At 36.1% G+C, this 19,099-nt stretch overlaps 2 protein-coding genes across 3 annotated transcripts; one reads left to right on the top strand and one right to left on the bottom strand.

Moving 5' to 3' along the window:
* The first annotated feature begins 233 nt into the window (after positions 1 to 233).
* On the top strand, positions 234 to 18,709 carry LOC135171120 (transcription termination factor 5, mitochondrial). Of its 2 annotated transcripts, none has more exons than XM_064137465.1 (6): positions 234 to 674; positions 1,169 to 1,306; positions 1,580 to 1,901; positions 3,493 to 4,133; positions 6,593 to 6,833; positions 17,254 to 18,709. In XM_064137465.1, the coding sequence occupies exons 1-6, from the start codon at positions 637 to 639 to the stop codon at positions 17,479 to 17,481; spliced, it is 1,608 nt and encodes a 535-aa protein (XP_063993535.1). In that variant the 5' UTR covers positions 234 to 636; the 3' UTR covers positions 17,482 to 18,709. The 2 variants fall into 2 exon arrangements, with proteins under 2 accessions (XP_063993535.1, XP_063993534.1); XM_064137464.1 differs by having other exon boundaries at positions 1,173 to 1,306; positions 17,254 to 18,706.
* LOC135171124 (retinal homeobox protein Rx1) lies at positions 6,887 to 17,271 on the bottom strand. Its single transcript, XM_064137469.1, has 3 exons — positions 16,194 to 17,271; positions 12,402 to 12,480; positions 6,887 to 11,544 (listed from the first exon to the last, which is right to left on the bottom strand). Exons 1-3 carry the CDS (start codon positions 16,690 to 16,692, stop codon positions 10,692 to 10,694), a joined length of 1,431 nt encoding a protein of 476 aa, XP_063993539.1. The 5' UTR covers positions 16,693 to 17,271; the 3' UTR covers positions 6,887 to 10,691.
* Positions 18,710 to 19,099: the final 390 nt, after the last annotated feature.

Raw genomic sequence — 19,099 nt, forward strand, 5'->3', positions numbered from 1 at the left:
GATTGCTCTACTCCAACATAACCTGGGCAAATATATCAGCAGAAAATGTCCAACTTTTTGCTGATTAAATCAAACTTGTTTCTGCCATGAGACTGAGCACTCTGTTACACCAGCTGTAGGCAATAGCTCTTTGTTCTTGTTATTATGAGAATGTTTTTTTGGTGAGAAACAAAATGCCAGAACCCAAATCCCAGTCCGGAAGTAGAGGGGAATGTTGAAATGGAAGAGGCACGAGCTAACGAACTGGGGAGCTGAATGTGATGTTGAATAATGACGATAGATGGCAGATGAGATATTAAAAATAACCTGAACAGAAACTTTGTTTCTTGCTGAAGAGCAATATTTTTATCGAAAGTGTAAACAGTGTGATTTTGTTAAAATACTGGAATGATTTCGTGACGGGGGGAAATATGCACAGCGCTGGCAGGACTAGATTTTTATTGACAGGCATATTGAAGTGTCATAATCGCAGCTGTGTGAGGATGTATTCGAGACTAATTAAGTGGAGGGAAAGCGGCATGGGATACACGCCGATGGATTTCAAAATTTATACACAATTGGTGGAGGACAACCTGAGGGTTGACAAGGGCTACGCGGTGGCCCTCTTGAAGAATAACATGCGTATCATTAGACTCGATGAGGAAAGGATTGTTAATAATTGTCGTATATGCCGGGTGAGAGCTTCAACTCTGATGTTCCTTCATTGTTATTTTGGGGATTATATGTGCACGTGTGAAAATATGCAACAACAAATTCGAGGCTTTCTTTGATGTGGACTATTTTATTTTGTTAGATTGAAATAACGAGTGAAAATCAAAAAGATATTTCTTCCAATAGTCCCAGAACAATATTTCCCTGAGACAATAGAAATTTCTTTGTTTGGATTCATTGGTAAACATTTCGAAAAATTGATTGCCTTGAATTACCATCAATACCATTAATTTGAAAAATAATTCGTTGCTTTCCACAAAATATTTCTTTGTCACTATTTTTTTCCTCAGTGTATTTCTCTTTTTCATTTACAGAAATTTATGATGTGCATGAAGAAGAGAATACAAAATATTCAAAGACTTTTTTCAATGTTTTTTAAATTGGCAATTTAACTAGTTTAGATGATCCAAAAATTTTATTTGCAGTGAATTTTAATATTTATTTCAATTTATTGAAGACAGAAGGAAAATGTGGACCTGCAGGACAGCATCAATGATTTGAAGTTTCTGGAGTTCAGTGAGGACGATTTAGAGAATAGAATTTTATTGCTGAAGGAGATGGGAGCACAGTACATATCAACTGCAATGCTGAAATTGTAAGTCACAAGGGAATCCCTCCGAAGAAATTCTATTTTCAAAGCAAAAACATGGAAAAATTATGCCCAAGAATTTTGATAGAAAAAATTCTGCCACATTAATTATGCAGAAAAATCAACTGTAGATGTTTCCCAAAAAATATTCATTTAAAAGGGCAGCTAGATGTTCCATGATGTTGATTTTAATAGAATTCGTAAAACCTTTAAAGAAACTTCAGATTTTTCTATGAGTTTTTTCACGCGTGGTAGTGAAACGAAGAACAATTGATCCAGGTGTGCATCGAGGATCCACGTTGTGACGTTCAAAGCCTACACTAAAATACCAGATGATGTTGTTATATCCGAAAAATTATGCTCCCACCTCCACGCACCTCCCTCCGACGTTCCTGCTCTAGTTGACCTGAACGAGTTGATGACTGTCAAGGAATACAGAAAGCAGTGCTTGGCCCACTGGCTGAAGTGGAGGCTGGAGATACCAGACACTGGCCACAAGCTCATCGAAACCATGACCAAGGCATTGAGGTACAAAAGCTTTTCGAGACTGCGACAGTGCTTCGATATTCTCCACAATGAGCTTGGAATATCTGTGCAATTGGTAAATGTTCTTTTTTAAGTGGAAACTAAGTGTTTTTAAAATTTTTTGCCGATAACAAAGTAGAAACCACAGGTGATGAATGTCAACTTATTATTTCCGATAATTTTCATCTACCCTGTGACGTTATGAGTTGGATTATCCAGCGCTTTAATCCTGAATGACCTGAGGATAGTCCTGGAATATTCACGAAGATGAAAAGTCCATTGATTCTGGAGCCGTCAATTGTGACGGATGCAAAGGGTGAATCTTAAGGGGTTATTCTCGTGTGAACGCCTATATTTTACCACTTTTTCGGAATTTTTTTTTTATGCGACAACAAACTTCAATCATGTTGATTTTTCAATATATTTTTATTTGTATTTTGAAATATACGAAAAAAATTTTTTTTTTCGTTTTTTACATTTTTAACATATATTTTTTTTAAGTCAAAGTAGTCCCTAACAAAAAAAGGTAGTTCACTGATCAAGGTGATAGCGGCTGTTCATGTTGTCTGAACTAAAAAAATCGAATGGATTATTATTCAGTAGATCTGTGGCTATCGTCCCTACCAAATATAATCAATTTCATTAAAAAAAAAAAAAATATCGAACTTCAAAAAAAAATCACGAAAATCTCCTTCTTTTTCGTTACAAATCGTTTAAAAAAAATATGAAGATATTGTCGAAAATAAACAATTGTGGTAGGGACGATAACTATAAATGAGTAGAAGAACATATGTAAATTTTAAAGCAATCGGTTGAATACTTTTTCTTGTAGGACCTTGACCCTTTCAGAAAATGATGATTCGAGAAAAACGCGTTTAAAGTTGAAAGCCTGGTAGACAATCGCTTACGACACGTCGGCGACTATGAGCTGTAACTTATCAAATACTATGAATTTCGGTCTGAATTTTTCACAGCATGTTTTCAATAGGTTTTACTGTCAAAATATAAAAAAAAAAAATCGATTTTTTGAAGTGCTCACATGAGAATAACCCCTTAAATAAGACACTCGTCTAAATGAATAATGATAATTTACTTTGATAATTAGAGAGGATACAATGCAATTATCCTCACATATAAATTGAAAAGACTAGCTTCTATAGTTTCAGACTATTTTTTTTACTTTTTTTAGAATATTTTCATCTTTTTTTTGTGAATCTTTGCTTGATGCAGGATACGCGAAAGTTGCAGTTAGAATATAAAAACAAAAACTCTCCAAATCTATTCCAGATAGTTTAGTGTATCCAACTGGACCTTAAATCTCATATATGTATTACGATTAGTTATTTTTGTCTCCATCTATAATGTACAACGTGTCTAAACGTGGGGAGACCCAGGGCAACTGTGAAAGTTGTGAAGCCTGACATCGAAAAAGAAAAGAAAATTATTTTTCATTCATCACTCAATATTTTTTCCAAATTTTTCTATTAATTTTTTTCATGTGCATAAATTGCTGTAATCACTTAACTCGTCATTAATTATTTTTCCTACATTTTTTTCTTTATTTTTTTCATTTGCATAAATTTCTTTAATAGTTCAATCCACAGTTTTAATCGAAACATTCACTTGAACGTCCTACAATCTCGTTAAAATCTGTTTATTTCTTTCAGATTCGAGAGAAGAAATATCTCTCGCGGATATCATCATCCAATCTGCGAAAAATCCTGACCGACATACCGGAAATTTGTGGTGTTTCCACGAAACAGTTGTTGAAAAATCACCCGTCCCTCCTCAAAATGAAGTACCAAAACGTTTTTCATGTCAAGGAGCAACTCGAGGATCTCGGAATAACAGCCGAGCAAGTGTTAAACGTCCCCCAAATATTGATGGCGAATTCCGCCAGTGTCGACATTGGTGTTGAAACGATAAAGACCACCCCGGAACTGAAAATATTAATACATCATCCAAATCTACTGCAAATTCTGTTGACAAAGGATGGCATCCAACAGCGAATTGCATATCTCCGTTATCTGCGTGTCAATGGGATAACAGTGAGCACTTTGGGAAGATCAAAAACTAACTTTGATCGGTTTCTACGGTCGGGGGTGCATCGGATGAAGGGGGAAGAGATCGCTGTTCTGTTGAAGAAATATTTAAACAAGAATACCGATGAAATTCAGGAGGGAATCAAGAAACATCCCTTGTGGAAACACGTGGATCTCGTCACTATTCAGGACACCTTGATGTACCTGATGGAGTATTTCGATGTTGATGATATTTTTAAAAATATTCAGCTACTTCTTTACTCTAGGTAAGATGTTTTCATTATCAAATATTCAATTTAAGGTCCGGTTGGATTGTCTGAACTATCTGGAAGAGATAGTTATTAATTCTGGAAGAGCTTGTTAGTATTTCTTTTTATATTTTATCTGAAACTGGTGGAGTCCTGCCTCAAGCAGAGGTGCCCTCCAAAAAAATGAAAATATCATGAAAAAAAACAATAATTTAGAACACGATTTTTTAAATTATAATTATATTTTACTATAACAGCAATAAATACCAAGTTGATAATGCCTGATTTGGTGGAGGAGGGGGAGGGGGGGGCTATAAAAGTAAATGATTTCTTGAGGGGCTCAATCAAAGAAGATTATTTTCAAATATCATTTTCTGAAAAATTATTAATTATTTTTAGTAATTTTTATTATCAATAGACTTACTCTATAATTTGTAGAACCCTGAGAATTCGAAAACTTTTCTTCATGTGGTGATCAACTCTCGCTTTAACGCATCAGGGGGGGGGGATTAAGGGAAAATCTTCAGAATGTAAATCATTCTGTAATTAATGCCTGAAAACCAATTGTAAAATATGGGTCTATCAAAAATTTTTTAATATTTTTAGAATTCTTTTTCATTACCCTAGTGTTATCGTACAATACTCAGAACTCTGGAAATGAAAAAAAATTAATTAAGGTGGTGATCAGCCATCACCTTGCAATCCACCAGATGGCAACATTAATTCAGGCAGTTCTTCCCTTTTCCCTCGCAATAGAGTTTATCAAGAGAGTTATCGTGACTAATTGAAGTTATGATTGAATGCATTTGAGGATAAATACTTAAACAGGTCCACAATACTCTCATATCGATTTTTAATAGTTTTTATGAATTTCCGAATAATTAAACTGAGTTTTGTTATCAACTCTATCTGCAAAATCAATTTTTTTGAGCCGTTATTTAATTAGAAATATTTTTTTTTTTATAGGAAAAGATATTTTCAAGAGAAATATAAAATTTAAAAAAAGACTGGAATAGTAACTAATGTCAATGGATAGAGTTCGAAATATCTAGATTTGAGTGGGAAAATTCTTCAATTTCATCGAATTCCCGGCGCACAATCGAGAAATTTTTTTGTTACATTTACCTTACAGCGTACACAAACACGCGTTTGCACGTACACGTGCAAACGCGTGTTTGTGTACGCTTGATTTCATGATTTTCTAAGAAATGCACATTCGAATTTTAATAACGATAACAAGTCGAAATGATACAACAAATTGAAAATTCAAATTATAAGGCTTGTAATGCTTATACTGCTTCTATTCAGAAATAGAATATGTGTATAAAATTTATGCACGACAGAAGTGAAACTTCTTAGCCATAGACTGTTAAAAAATTTTGTCTGAATTTTTTGTGATTGTTTTCCGAAATTTTTATTGAGTCACACAAGAAGATTTTAGAACATTTTGTCATTGAAAATTCGGGATCTCGTGGAGAAACCAAATAGAATAGTCAATTTCTGTTCCATATTTCCCTGAAAATGAACAGAAAACAAGGAAATTGATCTCCAATATTCCTATTAGGGTATATATTTAAATAAATTACGAAATTATAATTTTCGTACCGCTTAAAATTCGGGAATTTTACTGAAGGATAAGTTAGACCGGAGATTTCATGATTTTCAAATGTGTAAAAAGCATTTGATGCCACTGGATTGGTAATTCCCAGTGAACTATCCCGATATTAATAAAAAGGTTTCATTAGTAATGTTCATATTAACAAAATGAGCCATGTTCCTACTCCGAATCTATCGCCTTTTCGTTTCTCTCCCATGTCTCTCTCCGTCCGACTGCCCCACCACGCGCGCCATCCCCTCCCTTTTCCTGTCGCTTTTTCGTTACATACGATATTCGATTTACAGCCCAACAAGCGCAAAGAAGTTTCACTTCAAACGTTTTATTAGTATTGTTCATCATATTGTTATATCCAGCGAAGAATAAAGACGACACAGGTTGGTAAATGTTTGGGGCGGTTTATTAATTACAAGAAGTATTACGATGTGTCATGTAAGAGCTCCAAAGAGAGACACACACAGACTAATGTTATCCAAAAGACAGTCGTTCTTCTGACCAAGTTCAGATCATAGACAAATGAATGAGTATTCGAAGGGGGACACGTAACAATGTTAACAAAACGAGCCATGTTCCTACTCCGAATCTATCGCCTTTTCGTTTCTCTCCCATGTCTCTGTCCGTCCGACTGCCCCACCACGCGCGCCATCCCCTCCCTTTTCCTGTCGCTTTTTCGTTACGTACGATGTTGGAACTACAGCCCAACGAGCACAAAGAAGTTTCACATAAAAAATCCCAAATGCTCCAAGTTTTTTCACTAGATTATTTCAATTTTAAAAAATGTGATAGATCCATAATTTGCCACCAAATACCGCCCGCATGAATCCAACTGACACATGACTGATGCAGTGTCCCCTATTTTCAGGGATAAAATCGAGTATCCACTATCGAGTCTCATGACAGTGAATCAACAGATGCAGGAGAGTAATCGTTTCACCCCCAGTCAATTGTTGGCTCTATGTGCCTACCAAATCGAGAGGGAGTACCACTTCACAGGTGATAGTGTGTGGGACAGGAATGACAGCCCGAGTAAAAAGACCCCTGAGGAGTTGAGTAGAGAGACCGATGAATGGAGACACAATCAAACGAAGCATCCGTTGAATGATGTAAATATTTCGTTATTTATTAATGCAAATAAAACGCAAAGACTGCTGTAAAATAAATCTAGACCACATATTTTATTCGATATATTTAACGTAAGCACTTAAATGTAGAGACGATAAGAGCACTAGCGTTTGGACTTTAAATGGATCCAATTTGAGTTGTTGGAGTAGGACTTATCTTTGGTGTGTCTGGAAGAACTAGGATTATCTCCAAATTTTATAAATTTTAAAAAACCTCAGGGAAGAAAATCGCCTTAATCTAACACGCGTAAAAAATAACAAACAATTATCGGGCTCTGGAGGCTTTTCTCAACATTTATCATCACCTCAAATTTGCCGATGTAATTATTCATACTGATAATCCATTAATCAATTATGTAAAAATGAAAATCCAGTTCTCTCGAGGATTAGAAGGCTCATGGATCATTTTCGAATGTTTCCTACATTACTGACTGCTCCTTAATGTAGAAAAAATACTTGAGTGGCAGATGCGCCCTTTAATTTCACGTACACCCAGCAACTTTAAAAATTCCTTATCTATTGGTGCTTAAATGAATTTTAATATGTCTATAAAAATTTTCATTAAAACCGCTGGCGGTTTTTTAATGTCCTAGACCTCATCTGATTGTCCGCAGTCCTTCGTCACTGGCTCGATGAGGGCTGCGCCGTTTTTTTGATTTTTTCTTTTACGCAAAATTATAAGTTAGAAAATTTTTAAAAATTACAACACTCAGTGCAACCCCTCTCGAAGGGACTCGTGACATTTTCATTCCCCTGAACCACGTCATTGTCGCGGAAATAATAATCTTGTGAGACTCAAGCGAAAATCGTCGCCTGGAGCTAGTGCATGTGGTCAGTCGATTGTGGACCAATGTGACAACGTTGCAGCAGGCTTAACACTGGCCTGACGCTGGCCTGACGCTGGTCACCGAGCCAGTGACGGCGTTCCTGAACATCAGTTTAGGAGGATCCATCATTAACTATTTACTGAATACCTTCTGCCCATCATTTTTCCTCATGTAGTCGTATTCCCGTACCAATAACATCGACCTTATTCTCGGTAACACGGGTTTTGACCCGCAGACAAAATGCGAAAAAAATTTTATGTGATAATTAGACGTCAGGGGGTGAAACGAGAGGCAAAGATTAGTTTTATCACACAAATTAGACTCCTAGTGTAATTTTCACAAGAAAACTTCACCTAAAAAGTGGTTCATTGTCATTTTGTCCCACGTTTCACCCTCTGGAGGTCTAATTTTTATCAAAAATTTATTTCCGTTTACCGACAATAATTACTCCTGCGACAACTTTAGTCTTCATATTTGATCTACCGACAACTTATTCTTTGAAGATATATTAGGTGTGTGAATAAGTCTTTCCCGTTTTTTGTAAGAGATGCCGCGACCAATACTGTGCGAGTATTCAATGGTTACATATGTCATAATCAAAGCTTATTCATCTGTCAACAATTCCACACTAACACATTAGTTGAAATTTTTTCGCATCATAAATTTTTGATATCGTGAAAATGTCGAAATTTGAGCCGAGTCGACGTCATTTGCGGGAAGTTTCACTTTATTGGTTCAATTTGAAGAAATCTGCTGCCGAGGCGCATCGATTGCTTCAGGAAGCTTATGGAGAAGGTTGTGTCGATGATTCAAGTGTTCGCGGATGGTTTCGACGCTTCAAAAGTGGTGATTTCGACGTGGAAGACAAGGAGCGTTCCGGGCGGCCGCAAATCTTTGAAGATCAAGAATTGGCGACTTTGCTTGATGAAGATTCGTGTCAAACGCAAGAAGACGACGGCCAATACTTTCAATAATTCATTTGTAACCATTTTTTCACAATAAAGGCTCAAAATTTGAAAAAAAACGGGAAAGACTTATTCACACTCCTAATAGAAATTTCATTAGACAGTGAAGTCATTTTTGTCGGAGTCACACTACATTCACAGATTTTCCTCTCCGTAGACTTGTCAAAAAAATGAGTGAATCAAAAAGTATTTTTTTGGATAGAGGCAAATAAATATTTTTTACAAAGAGATGAATGATTTGCCATTTTGATAGTATTTATCTTCGTCATCGGTAAATTGCTTGATACCTTAGGTCATTGACTTTATTGACTTTGTTGCCGTTAGACGGTCTTCATAAGTCTAGAGGTGTAATCAGCCTTCCGGCCAATAATCAGCCTTCTGGCAATACCTTAGTCAATGTCACCAAATGACGATTTTTTCCCAAAATTCTTTTTGATTTTTTAGATTATGATACGTCATAGTTAACTCAGGCAGATATCAAAGACATCGTTTGAATGATTTGAATCGTTCGCCTGATGAACTTCATTCGATTTATTTTGATTAAATAAAATCAATACGATTAAAAAAAAAAACTGTCATTTGACAATTCTGATTTTGAAAAGGTATTTAGTGACCAGTGACCGTCGCCGATGACCCTCTCATTCTCACATACAATTCTTGCGTTCATAATCAATCTCCATTCGTATTTTCACTGCTAATGACGCCACTTATCTTAAAATTTCCTTTTCGTAGTGTTGTGTGTTAACATTTGTACTCATCATACCGTTAAAATTCATAAAATCGAAAAAAGGACAGAAGTGTTTTTAAAACGATGGGATTGTATATCTCTTGAAAAGGAAAAATACAAAGAGTATTGCTCGGTGTTGTACAAATTATTCACAACATGAGGTGGTTGTAAATTGGTCGTTTGTGCGATTATTTAGAGATTTTCATCAGCATTAATTTATGCTGAACGTAATTGTTTATTCATTCACATTTGAGTGGTTGGTTACGCGGAGAGAAAAATATGAGAATTTTTATAGTGTGATTTTGGCAAAAATTACTGCGCTGTATTACAATCTCGGTGCAAACTACTGACCTGAGAAAAATTACTATATCGTATAGGAAAATTTCATTGTCGGCTTAGGACACATTTTGCATCGGCTTCATAAAAATTCAAAGTCTAATGTCGGCAATAATCGGATATATTCGGCGCGAATCGTTAACCAATCACATTGAGTTACCGAAAAATTGTTGTGTGGCACAGTAAAAAATTAAAAAATCCACAATAAAATAAACTGACCTAGACAGGAATTTTTAAAAAAATTTCCTCAATTTTTCATTTAAACTCAAATAAAAAATGATAGACCTTGAAATTTTATAGTGCTGTTTACCAAATTTTGCGAAGCCACATATCATTAATTACAAAATTTACGATATTGATAGGAATTGTTATGTGTCAACAAAACAATTTCTTGTATTCTAGCATTTTGCACCTCGATTCTAGTACCTGGTACAGTAATTTTTCACAGACTTTTCTCTTTATCTATAATTTCATTTATGAATTGTTATAAATACTGTTCCCTGACAATGATAGGACATTTCATTATCACTTATACAAGTGAACTTCTATCAATAAACGTAATCACCGGGATTATTTCTCCTTTTTTCTGTCTTGCCATCACAATCGATCATTCAGGAAGATCCAAAATTCTATCAATAAACTTCTATCAATAAACGTAATCACCGGGATTTTTTCCCATTTTTCTATCTCGCCATCACAATCGATTATCCAGCAAGATCCAAAATTCGATTGAAATCCCCCAAAAAAATGTTACTCTTAAAACATTTGTTCGCAGCTCAAGTGTCATCGGCTTACTTATCATAATGTTTCTACTCTTCCGCACTCCCCTCATGAAATTCTTATCGCGAGCATTTTGTCTGCGTCTGAACCCCTACGGAATCCTATTCTCCACCAATCCCCCTCCCTCCCCTCCCACCCCAGTAAATCCCAAAGGCACGTTATTGCATCTGACGATAGAAACCCCCCCGCCTCCTGAGGGTTCTCGTTAATTCAAAAAAGGTGGTAATTGAACGTAGTTTTGCTGTCCCGAGCCCTCGCTCTTCACCATAACTTCGTTCTTGATGCGTCCAGTTGACGGTGGTGAGTGCATGCTGTACTCCTGCTTGATATGGGATGCCTCCTGATGGGAGTAGTCCGTCTGCTCGTGATGGTACTTATCCGCTGGGCTCAATCCAGAAACGTAATCCATCTGCTTGTTCTGGTGCTCATCCTCGGACAGAGAATTGCTTCCTGCTGCGGCCAGATGATTGGAGTGTTGGGGTGAGTGCGCGGAGACCATGCTCTGGTAGTCAGCCCGGGTGAGGCTCGAGGGTGGGGGGCTGTTGTTGGTGGTGGTCATGTAGTCCTGGTGGACGCGCATGGTGTTGCCACTGGGGCTAGTGAAGAGGGAGGCGTCGTGCTGGGGTAACATTGTGGCGTAGGAGTAAGCGGAGCCGTTGTTGCTCGGTCCGGCGAAGGAGCCGGAGTAGGGGGAGCTCGAGGGACTGAGGAGATTCATGTGGGGGGCCAGGTCGTAAGCGGGGGAGTACGCCCAGGCGTCTGGTGGCGTCGCCGTTGTCACACTCGTGCTGGAGGCGAAGGGGTTGAGGCTGTTGTTGAGGGAGGTGAAGGAGCCGGAGAGACCAGCACTTCCAGCACCTGTTGTCATGTAGCCGGCGGTCTTACGAGGCGGCTCGCGTTTCCTCCATTTGGCTCGGCGATTCTGAAACCAGACCTGGACGCGGGACTCGGAGAGGGCGAGCTTTAGGGCCAACTCCTCGCGGGCGAAGACGTCGGGGTAGGGCGCACGCTCGAACGCACGTTCGAGTTCCTCGAGTTGGTAGGCGGTGAAGGTTGTTCTGTAAGCACATTTTGGAGATTTAGGGTCGTTGGGTATTTTATGGAATTTAGGTCTGGAAAGATGGAGGGGGAGAGGCCGTAGGGGGGAGCGTCGCAGTAGGGCCTTGGGGCGAGGCTTGAAGAGCGGACGAGAAAAAAGAAAAATTTTAGTTTAATGAGAAATAACGTGAAGTCATTTGATGTGTATATTCAATGATGATGTTGCCATACTAGATAGTAGTATTGTTAAAATTTTTGTTTTTATGGATTTTAAATCGATTTTAAATTTGGGTTCTGTCCGTTTTTTTACTTGCGAAGTAAAATGAAGAGTGCGATGGTGAATGGTAAAGAATCATTTGCATTTTCTCAAATTGAAAATGTAGCACTTCTGAATTTGACTGTATTATTTATGGAATTTTCAAATAAATGACGTATGGTCTTTTAGTACAATGTTCCTAAACAATTTTGACTATTGTAGCATTTTATAAGCTACTAAAAATTTCTTTCCGTGTATCCAAAATTATTTACTGAATAATAATTTTTTCGTTCAACATAATTCCGAGAGTTGGAATCCTTCGGGCAACATCTTCGAATCTGTCCACGTGAAAAATTAATTTTCGTAAACAAACGATTTAAACGAATTGACCTTTTCGCTATTGAATTTTCGTCTTCATTTATTAAGTACCAAAGCTGGAATAATTGTACTAAAACCCTCGATAACCCTCGATCGAGGTTTCTGGAAGAATCGAGAAGAGATTAAGGAGAAAAGAAATCTATTCCAAGAAAGTATTTTTACGAATTTTACAAATATCATAATTGAAACCTCATAGAATTTATTTCGTCTATTTATCTTTTTATTATTGAAGTCGTCTCTTACCGCGTCTTTTTCTTCTTGATCCCGTCATTATTAGATTTTTTCTTCGAGTCCTTCTTTGTAGGCTGTGGTTCATTTGTTACTGTAACAATTGATAAATAAAAATTAAGTTGAATAGGTAATAACGAAGATCATTAGTTTATTTTTTATGGAGAGGGTGTGATGTTGGGGATAAATTCCTTAAATATTTCTTTCCATAGCACTAAAAGAATATTTTTCTCAATCAATGAAAATCCAAATGCTTCCATTTATTTTTAGATATTTTCAAAAATTTAATTCCTTAAAAGACGACAAATATCATCAAAATGAAAAATCATTCAACTCCTTCTAAAAAATATTTTTTTTGCAAAAAAATGAGTGAATTAAAAAAATATTTCTTTGCAAAAAAATGAGTGAATAAAAAAATATTTTTTTGCAAACAATGAGTGAATAAAAAAATATTTTTTTGCAAAAAAATGAGTGAATCAAAAAAATATTTTTTTGCAAAACAATGAGTGAATAAAAAAATATTTTTTTGCAAAAAAATGAGTGAATCAAAAAAACTTTTTTTCGTATAGTGGCAAAAAAATCTACTAACTACCATAACCGTAACCGTGTTATTATAACAATATTTTTCTATTGTCAGTAAATTAAATCAGTAGATTAACCGTTGACAAGTAGCTGCTACAATTAAGTAGATGTTATCACTACATAGTTAACATATATAACTTTCTAAAAAAGTATTAACAAATCTCTGATTAAAGAAAAAAAATAAACAAAGAATCACGGAAGGTACAATAAAATAAACTGATTTAGATAAAAATTTTTAGAGGATTTCTATTAATTTTTTATTTAAACTCAAATAAAAAATTATAGATCTTCAAATTTTTTAGTGCTGTTTCGTTGATTTTACGAAGACTCATGTCATTAATTACAAAATTTATGACATTGATAGGTTTTTTTATGTCTGAATAAAACACGTCCCAATATTCTAACATTTTGCAGTTCGGTTCTAGTGCCTGGGGCAGCAATTTTTATGCGACTTTTGTCTTCGTGTGCGTTGGTAATTGCGGTTTGTGCGTAGAAGGACTCGAGGGAGGGGGATCTAGTGTGACTAGTGATGCCCAGCACGAACACCGGAAGAAAATCATTCAATATCTTTCAGTGTCATTCTATCTCGTCCCGTATGAGCAGTCAGGCCCATTAACTCACGATCAGGGGGCAAATTCGAAGCTTCACGCACGGAAAAATTAGAGGGAGAACTCAGCTAATTCGCTGTATGACCGGAGATTTTATGCTAAAATCCATCGGTTGAGAAAAATAACTAATTAATAAAAAAATAACTAATTAAAAAAATAAAAAAGGTAACAGCTAATGCTGTTAGTTTTTTTTTATTTTGTAGATCCAAGAAGGTCGATTGGAATGTTAAGTAAATTTGTCTAACTTCCCGAAGATCCAATTGAATGAAAAAACGTACGGAATTTAGATAATCAATGATGAAAAAATAAAAAAAAGCTAACAGCGTTAGCTGTTACCTTTTTTATTTTTTGGAAAATTTATGTTTATTCCTGAGATTTTTACCGAAATGAGGAGACATTTCCCTTTTTTGGCGGCAGGAAATATTGAAAAATACTAAAATATATTTTTTTATTTCTGAGAAAATATCCTTTTTCGCACACAAAATATTAAAAATACAAAAATATGTTTTTTAATTTCTGAGAAATTTTCTGTTTATTCACGAAACTTTCACCAAAATGAGGAAAAAATTTCCGTTTTTCGCAATAAAACCTTCAGTACCAACAGTCGAATTTTTTTATGTTGCCAAAAACTTTTCGAAAAAAAAATTTCTCTGCCTCTATATTATTATTAGCACTTTCCTAAAATTGTGGTCACAGTTTGATTTAAATTTTCAATGTTGTAAAGTTCAATAGAATTTTACATGAACACGTTCAACAACATTTTTATTCGTTTTAGAAATGAAAAAAGAATAATTTCTATCTCAAATAATGACCGATTTTCCAATGAAATCATTGAAAAAAATCAGAAAATTCATTGAATTTCTGATAGATCGAGAATTCCGAATAATTATTGCTTGAAATTTCAAGATTATATGGGACATTGAAAATGCCTTTGGTATCCAAGAATTTAATGTGAGATATCCCATATAAAAAACGAATATGGTCTGCTTACCACTTAAGAAACTATATAATTGGAAAATACCCGTCCGAAAATTAGCCTTCAGAAAAACGTAAGGAATTCTCCTGGAGAAAATCCTCCATAATTAATTTAATTCCGCGAAATTTCCCTGAAAAAGTTCTCCAGGGAACATTCCGTCGGGGAAAATCGTTAGGCGAATCGTTTGTATAGTTCGTCGACGGCGTAACGTCAGTGAGCTCTACTGTAATAAAGACAGTCAGTCAAATAATTGATAATTAGTTCTAAACACTTCTGGATTATTTTCAATTTGTTCACCAAAATTCAAATTTATTATTGCGTTCGCGCCTGAATTACTGATCTTTTGGAAAGACGTCCGGATGTTTATCGTGAGTTCTTAAATTATTTTTTATTTGTTTGTGCGTTAGCAAAAAAATGAGGGAATTAAGAAAAGATTTTTTTGATTGTGGCAAAAAAATATTATTTAGAAAAAAATGAATAATTTTTCATTTTTATGGTATTTGTGGTATGTTAAGGCCATAAATTTTTTCAAATCGGAAACAATAAATCGAAGCAAATAAATTGGCATTGATTCGGGAAAATATGGGTTCGGTACTTTTGGAAGAAATGAACCTCTGATTGTCACTCGTTATTTCTCTTCGTGTAAGGGAAGTGATTTTTTCGGGGAATTATTTTAGAGGCTTTTGTTAGAGGGAGATTTGCTCCGGACGATTTTTTGAGAATTTTTTGTTCTTTGTCACGAAGTCGACTGAAATAAAGACAAATCAAATGATGAACATTAATTTCTATTCATTTTCTGCAATATTTTTTTCTCAAAAAAATATTTTTTTGGAATTTACCATGAAATCGACTCCAATAAAACTAAATAAAATCACAAACATAAAATTTAATCAATTTACCGTAATATTTTTCCCCCAAAAAGACATTTTCTTACGTTTACCACGAAATCGACTCCAATAAAGTTAAATAAAATCACAAACATAAAATTTAATCAATTTACCGCAACATTTTTCCTCCAAAAAGATATTTTTTTTGCGTTTACCACGAAATCGATTCAAGCAAAATAAAATAACATTACAAGCAAAGAACTTTATCAATCAACCGCAACATTTTTACTCAAAACGACATTTTTCCGTTTACCACTTAAGGCGGCTCAAATAAACCCAAAAAAATCACAAACATAAAATTTTATCAATTTACTACAATATTTTTCCCCAAAAAAACATTTTTTCCGTTTGTCACTAACTCCACTAAAACAAAAATAAATTAACTCACAATCATAAAACCCTATCATCAATTAACTTCAAAATTTTTTTTCACAAAAAGACTTTTCATTCCTCCACCACGAAGTGGCCTCACACCAAGCCAAATAAAATCTCAACCCCCAAACTCTATAAAACCACTCAAGTATTTTTTCTCAAAACTACCACAACCACCAATTCTCCAATTGAATTCCTAATTCCCCCGAAATTGACATATTTAGACCGTTTCATCCCTCCCACGATCAAAATTTCCATTTCAACCTCAGAAGCCTCGAGCCCTAAAACTCCTACAAACCCCCCAGACAAAAAATAACCCAAACCACCCCTTCCCGACCCTCACCCCCCCAAAAACCCTCCCCAATCCCACCAAAAAAATTACCTTGTGCAATAGAATTAATATTATCCTCCCCCTTCCTCTTGATGCCCCCAGCGATCTGCATATTCTGCAGTCCAGAGCTGGTGGTACTGATGGGACTGGAGCTAGAAGTGGTGACATCCCCCTGAGCAAGCGGTGCATACATCCCTGCGAGCTCCAATTCCTTCAGCTCCTTCGCCTGATGTCCCTGTCCCGGCTGTCCCTGCAGATGATGCCCCTGATGATGCGGTGGAGAGTCCTCTGCAGCATCCAACTTATGCAGATGTCCCCCAGGTGGAATAAGCTCATTGGCATGATGCCCCCCATGAAGTCCCAGCATCACCTGAATGCTGTGGACCCCCGTTCCCGTTCGTCCCCCAAAATCCGAGAAAATGGGATCATCAAATGGCGTGCCATCCATGACGTTGATATTTCTCTGGCAATACTCAAGTATAAACTCCTCAGTGATGTCCCTGGGATAATCCGCAAGAGCCGATTGCCACGAATAATCCACCAGGTTCATGAAGACTCGTTCCAATCACTCGCACCTCAAACCAATAACCTCCATAAACTCAGTCGATAAAAAAATTAAAAAAATTTTCCCCCCTCAATGGATCAAATCACAAATTGATAAATGCAATCACGTGCGGTGTTTCTTGTTTGTTACAATTCACGAATAAGTGTTAATGGAATCTCAACCAATTACTATAAATTGTTGGGCCGGTTATGATTAATTTCGACTTGTTCCAAAGTCGCGTTAACAATGTGAACTAGTTGTGACGGACCTTGGTGAACGACTGGTAATATCACACACGTTTATATTTAAAGGGATGAGTTGGTAGCACCGCCCACGATCCACTCTAGCTCTCGAGCCAATCGCGATGGATCAGAATGAGAGGAACATTGTTGGATCCAACGGGAGGCGGGTGATGTATGCGGGTTTGAGAGGCCACTACCCATCTAAACATCGGCTATTCCTATTTTTTGGCTCATCTCTGTGGACGTTTCATCGTCAGTCCTGGAGACGACATTCACCTTTCTGGAATTGGAACTTTGGATTTTTAGGTTTTTTCATTTTCTCCAGGAGGTGGCGACGCCGGTGCCGGGGTGGGTGGATGGAGTCTGTGGGGTTGATGGGGAAATTCGATGGATCATCCAGGATACGTGTCAATTCGTCGACGAGCAGCATGGAACTGATGGCTCGTCGCTCTTAAACTCGACCGAAGGCTCAATGAATGACAACAATCGCCAGGAATTGCCTCGAATTGGTCCAATCAAACTACCCCCATTCCCATTCTGCATTCGCCTATGAACCCGCGTTATTAACTGGTTATTTGACAAGCGTTAATTACGACGAGATGAATTTTTAGTTGTTTATAAAATGATACTACTGTCAAAAATGCCTTTGGAGTGTTGGGCTACGATTGAACCACAATGTTGGTATTTACTTGAAAAGCTCATATGGAAGGTTATCATGTTCCATATTTTATTAATTAAAAATTTTATTTAATTTTATTAATTAAAAAAAGGAAAATTTTTAATTTGGAAAACTGCCATTATTTTTTTTACCATTCTACGTTAAAGTTTTCATTTTAATTTGTAGTATAAATACAGGGAGAGGGTAGTTTATAATCGATGAAGACAAATAGCATTTTGTAACATTGCAAAATCATCAACATCGAAGAAACGCCAATTTATTTTTGAGCAGAACGATTTTTTTTAATGAACTTTGCAAAATTTATGATATAGGATTTTGTAGAAAGTGGAAAATTTAATTTTGCTGGGGTAAAAACGAAGAAAACGATTCGTTTTAGTAGAAAAACGAAACGAGTGTTCGAAAATTTTAGTGATGTTCTGGTACTTATTTAAGTTGTTTATCGAAAATTTTGGGAAAAATTTTATACGAGGGATAAAATTAAAATTCAGTGGGGTAAAATGAAAACTTGAATAAATGGTACAATAAAAAATGGAGAAGAGACAATTTTGGGAGGTTTTTAAATTTGAAAATAATCTGTCACTACAATTTTATTTTTAAATTAATTTCGTGTGGCCAACAGATGATGAGACACTGAATTAAAGGAACTCATTCAGTAAAGGGTGTCTTTTGGGGGTGGGGGAGTGGGGGAATTTTGTGGTGACCTGATGACGTTTACGAAAGCAATTGTTAATTGGGTGTAATGACGTGAACTGAGTGTGATTTTATCGACGAAGATGAAATACTGATGGGTGTGAAATAAAAATTCATTTTGTTGGTTTAAAAAAATTTGGAAATAATTTGTTTCATTTGGGGGACTAGAATATTCCGTAATTTCTTCATTGAGACGTGTCGATGACGCTCAAAAATCGATTGAACCGGTGAATTTCAGTTCAACTATTCTCGAAAATTTGGAGTAATAAAAGAAAGTTCATCATTGTTATCATGACTTCATTGTTATCATGACTTAAAAATTGCTCGAGCTTTTGTCACCGTTACCTGCCTCGGGGATTTTTACTTCCTCTCCAGGAAACATCGGGGTCCGGTCGCTACGAGGATTCGTGGAGGGTTAAGGGATTGGTAGCTTTTTCCTGTTATATTTATGATTATTTTTCCCACCCAAATTTCAGCCAATAGAATTGCACCATTTGTTGATATTTTGTATAGCCTACCTCGAATATCAGCGATAATTTTTTGAATATTTTGGTAAACAAACGACACTTAACCAAATAAACCTCTTTTCATGTCATGGCACAATTCTCTTGGCCGAAATTTGGATAGGAAAAATAATCCCCTGAATACCACTCGAGCTTCAAAATTATAGAATATTTCCCTCAAGGTCCGTTCCTGTTCTAAGAAAAACAATAAATTACGGAAATGGACTAACCAGAGCGGTTAATAGACAGACGATTAATTATTGTCCGCACATACCACGCACTCTCAATAGGGAAATTGA

This window comes from Diachasmimorpha longicaudata, chromosome 18, assembly GCF_034640455.1.
Source record: "Diachasmimorpha longicaudata isolate KC_UGA_2023 chromosome 18, iyDiaLong2, whole genome shotgun sequence".
Lineage (NCBI taxonomy): Eukaryota > Metazoa > Arthropoda > Insecta > Hymenoptera > Braconidae > Diachasmimorpha > Diachasmimorpha longicaudata.

What these genes read in the sequence shown, in the direction of transcription:
- LOC135171120 (XM_064137464.1), top strand. Translation starts at nt 411, where the DNA reads ATGCACAGCGCTGGCAGGACTAGATTTTTATTGACAGGCATATTGAAG. An exon ending in TCAACTGCAATGCTGAAATT is followed by an intron (nt 1,307 to 1,579) that starts GTAAGTCACAAG and finishes CAATTGATCCAG; the next exon opens with GTGTGCATCGAGGATCCACG. An exon ending in CGAAGCATCCGTTGAATGAT is followed by an intron (nt 6,834 to 17,253) that starts GTAAATATTTCG and finishes CATTTTCTCCAG; the next exon opens with GAGGTGGCGACGCCGGTGCC.
- LOC135171124 (XM_064137469.1), bottom strand. Translation starts at nt 16,692, where the DNA reads ATGAACCTGGTGGATTATTCGTGGCAATCGGCTCTTGCGGATTATCCC. An exon ending in TATTAATTCTATTGCACAAG is followed by an intron (nt 12,481 to 16,193) that starts GTAATTTTTTTG and finishes CAATTGTTACAG; the next exon opens with TAACAAATGAACCACAGCCT. An exon ending in ATCAAGAAGAAAAAGACGCG is followed by an intron (nt 11,545 to 12,401) that starts GTAAGAGACGAC and finishes ATGTGCTTACAG; the next exon opens with AACAACCTTCACCGCCTACC.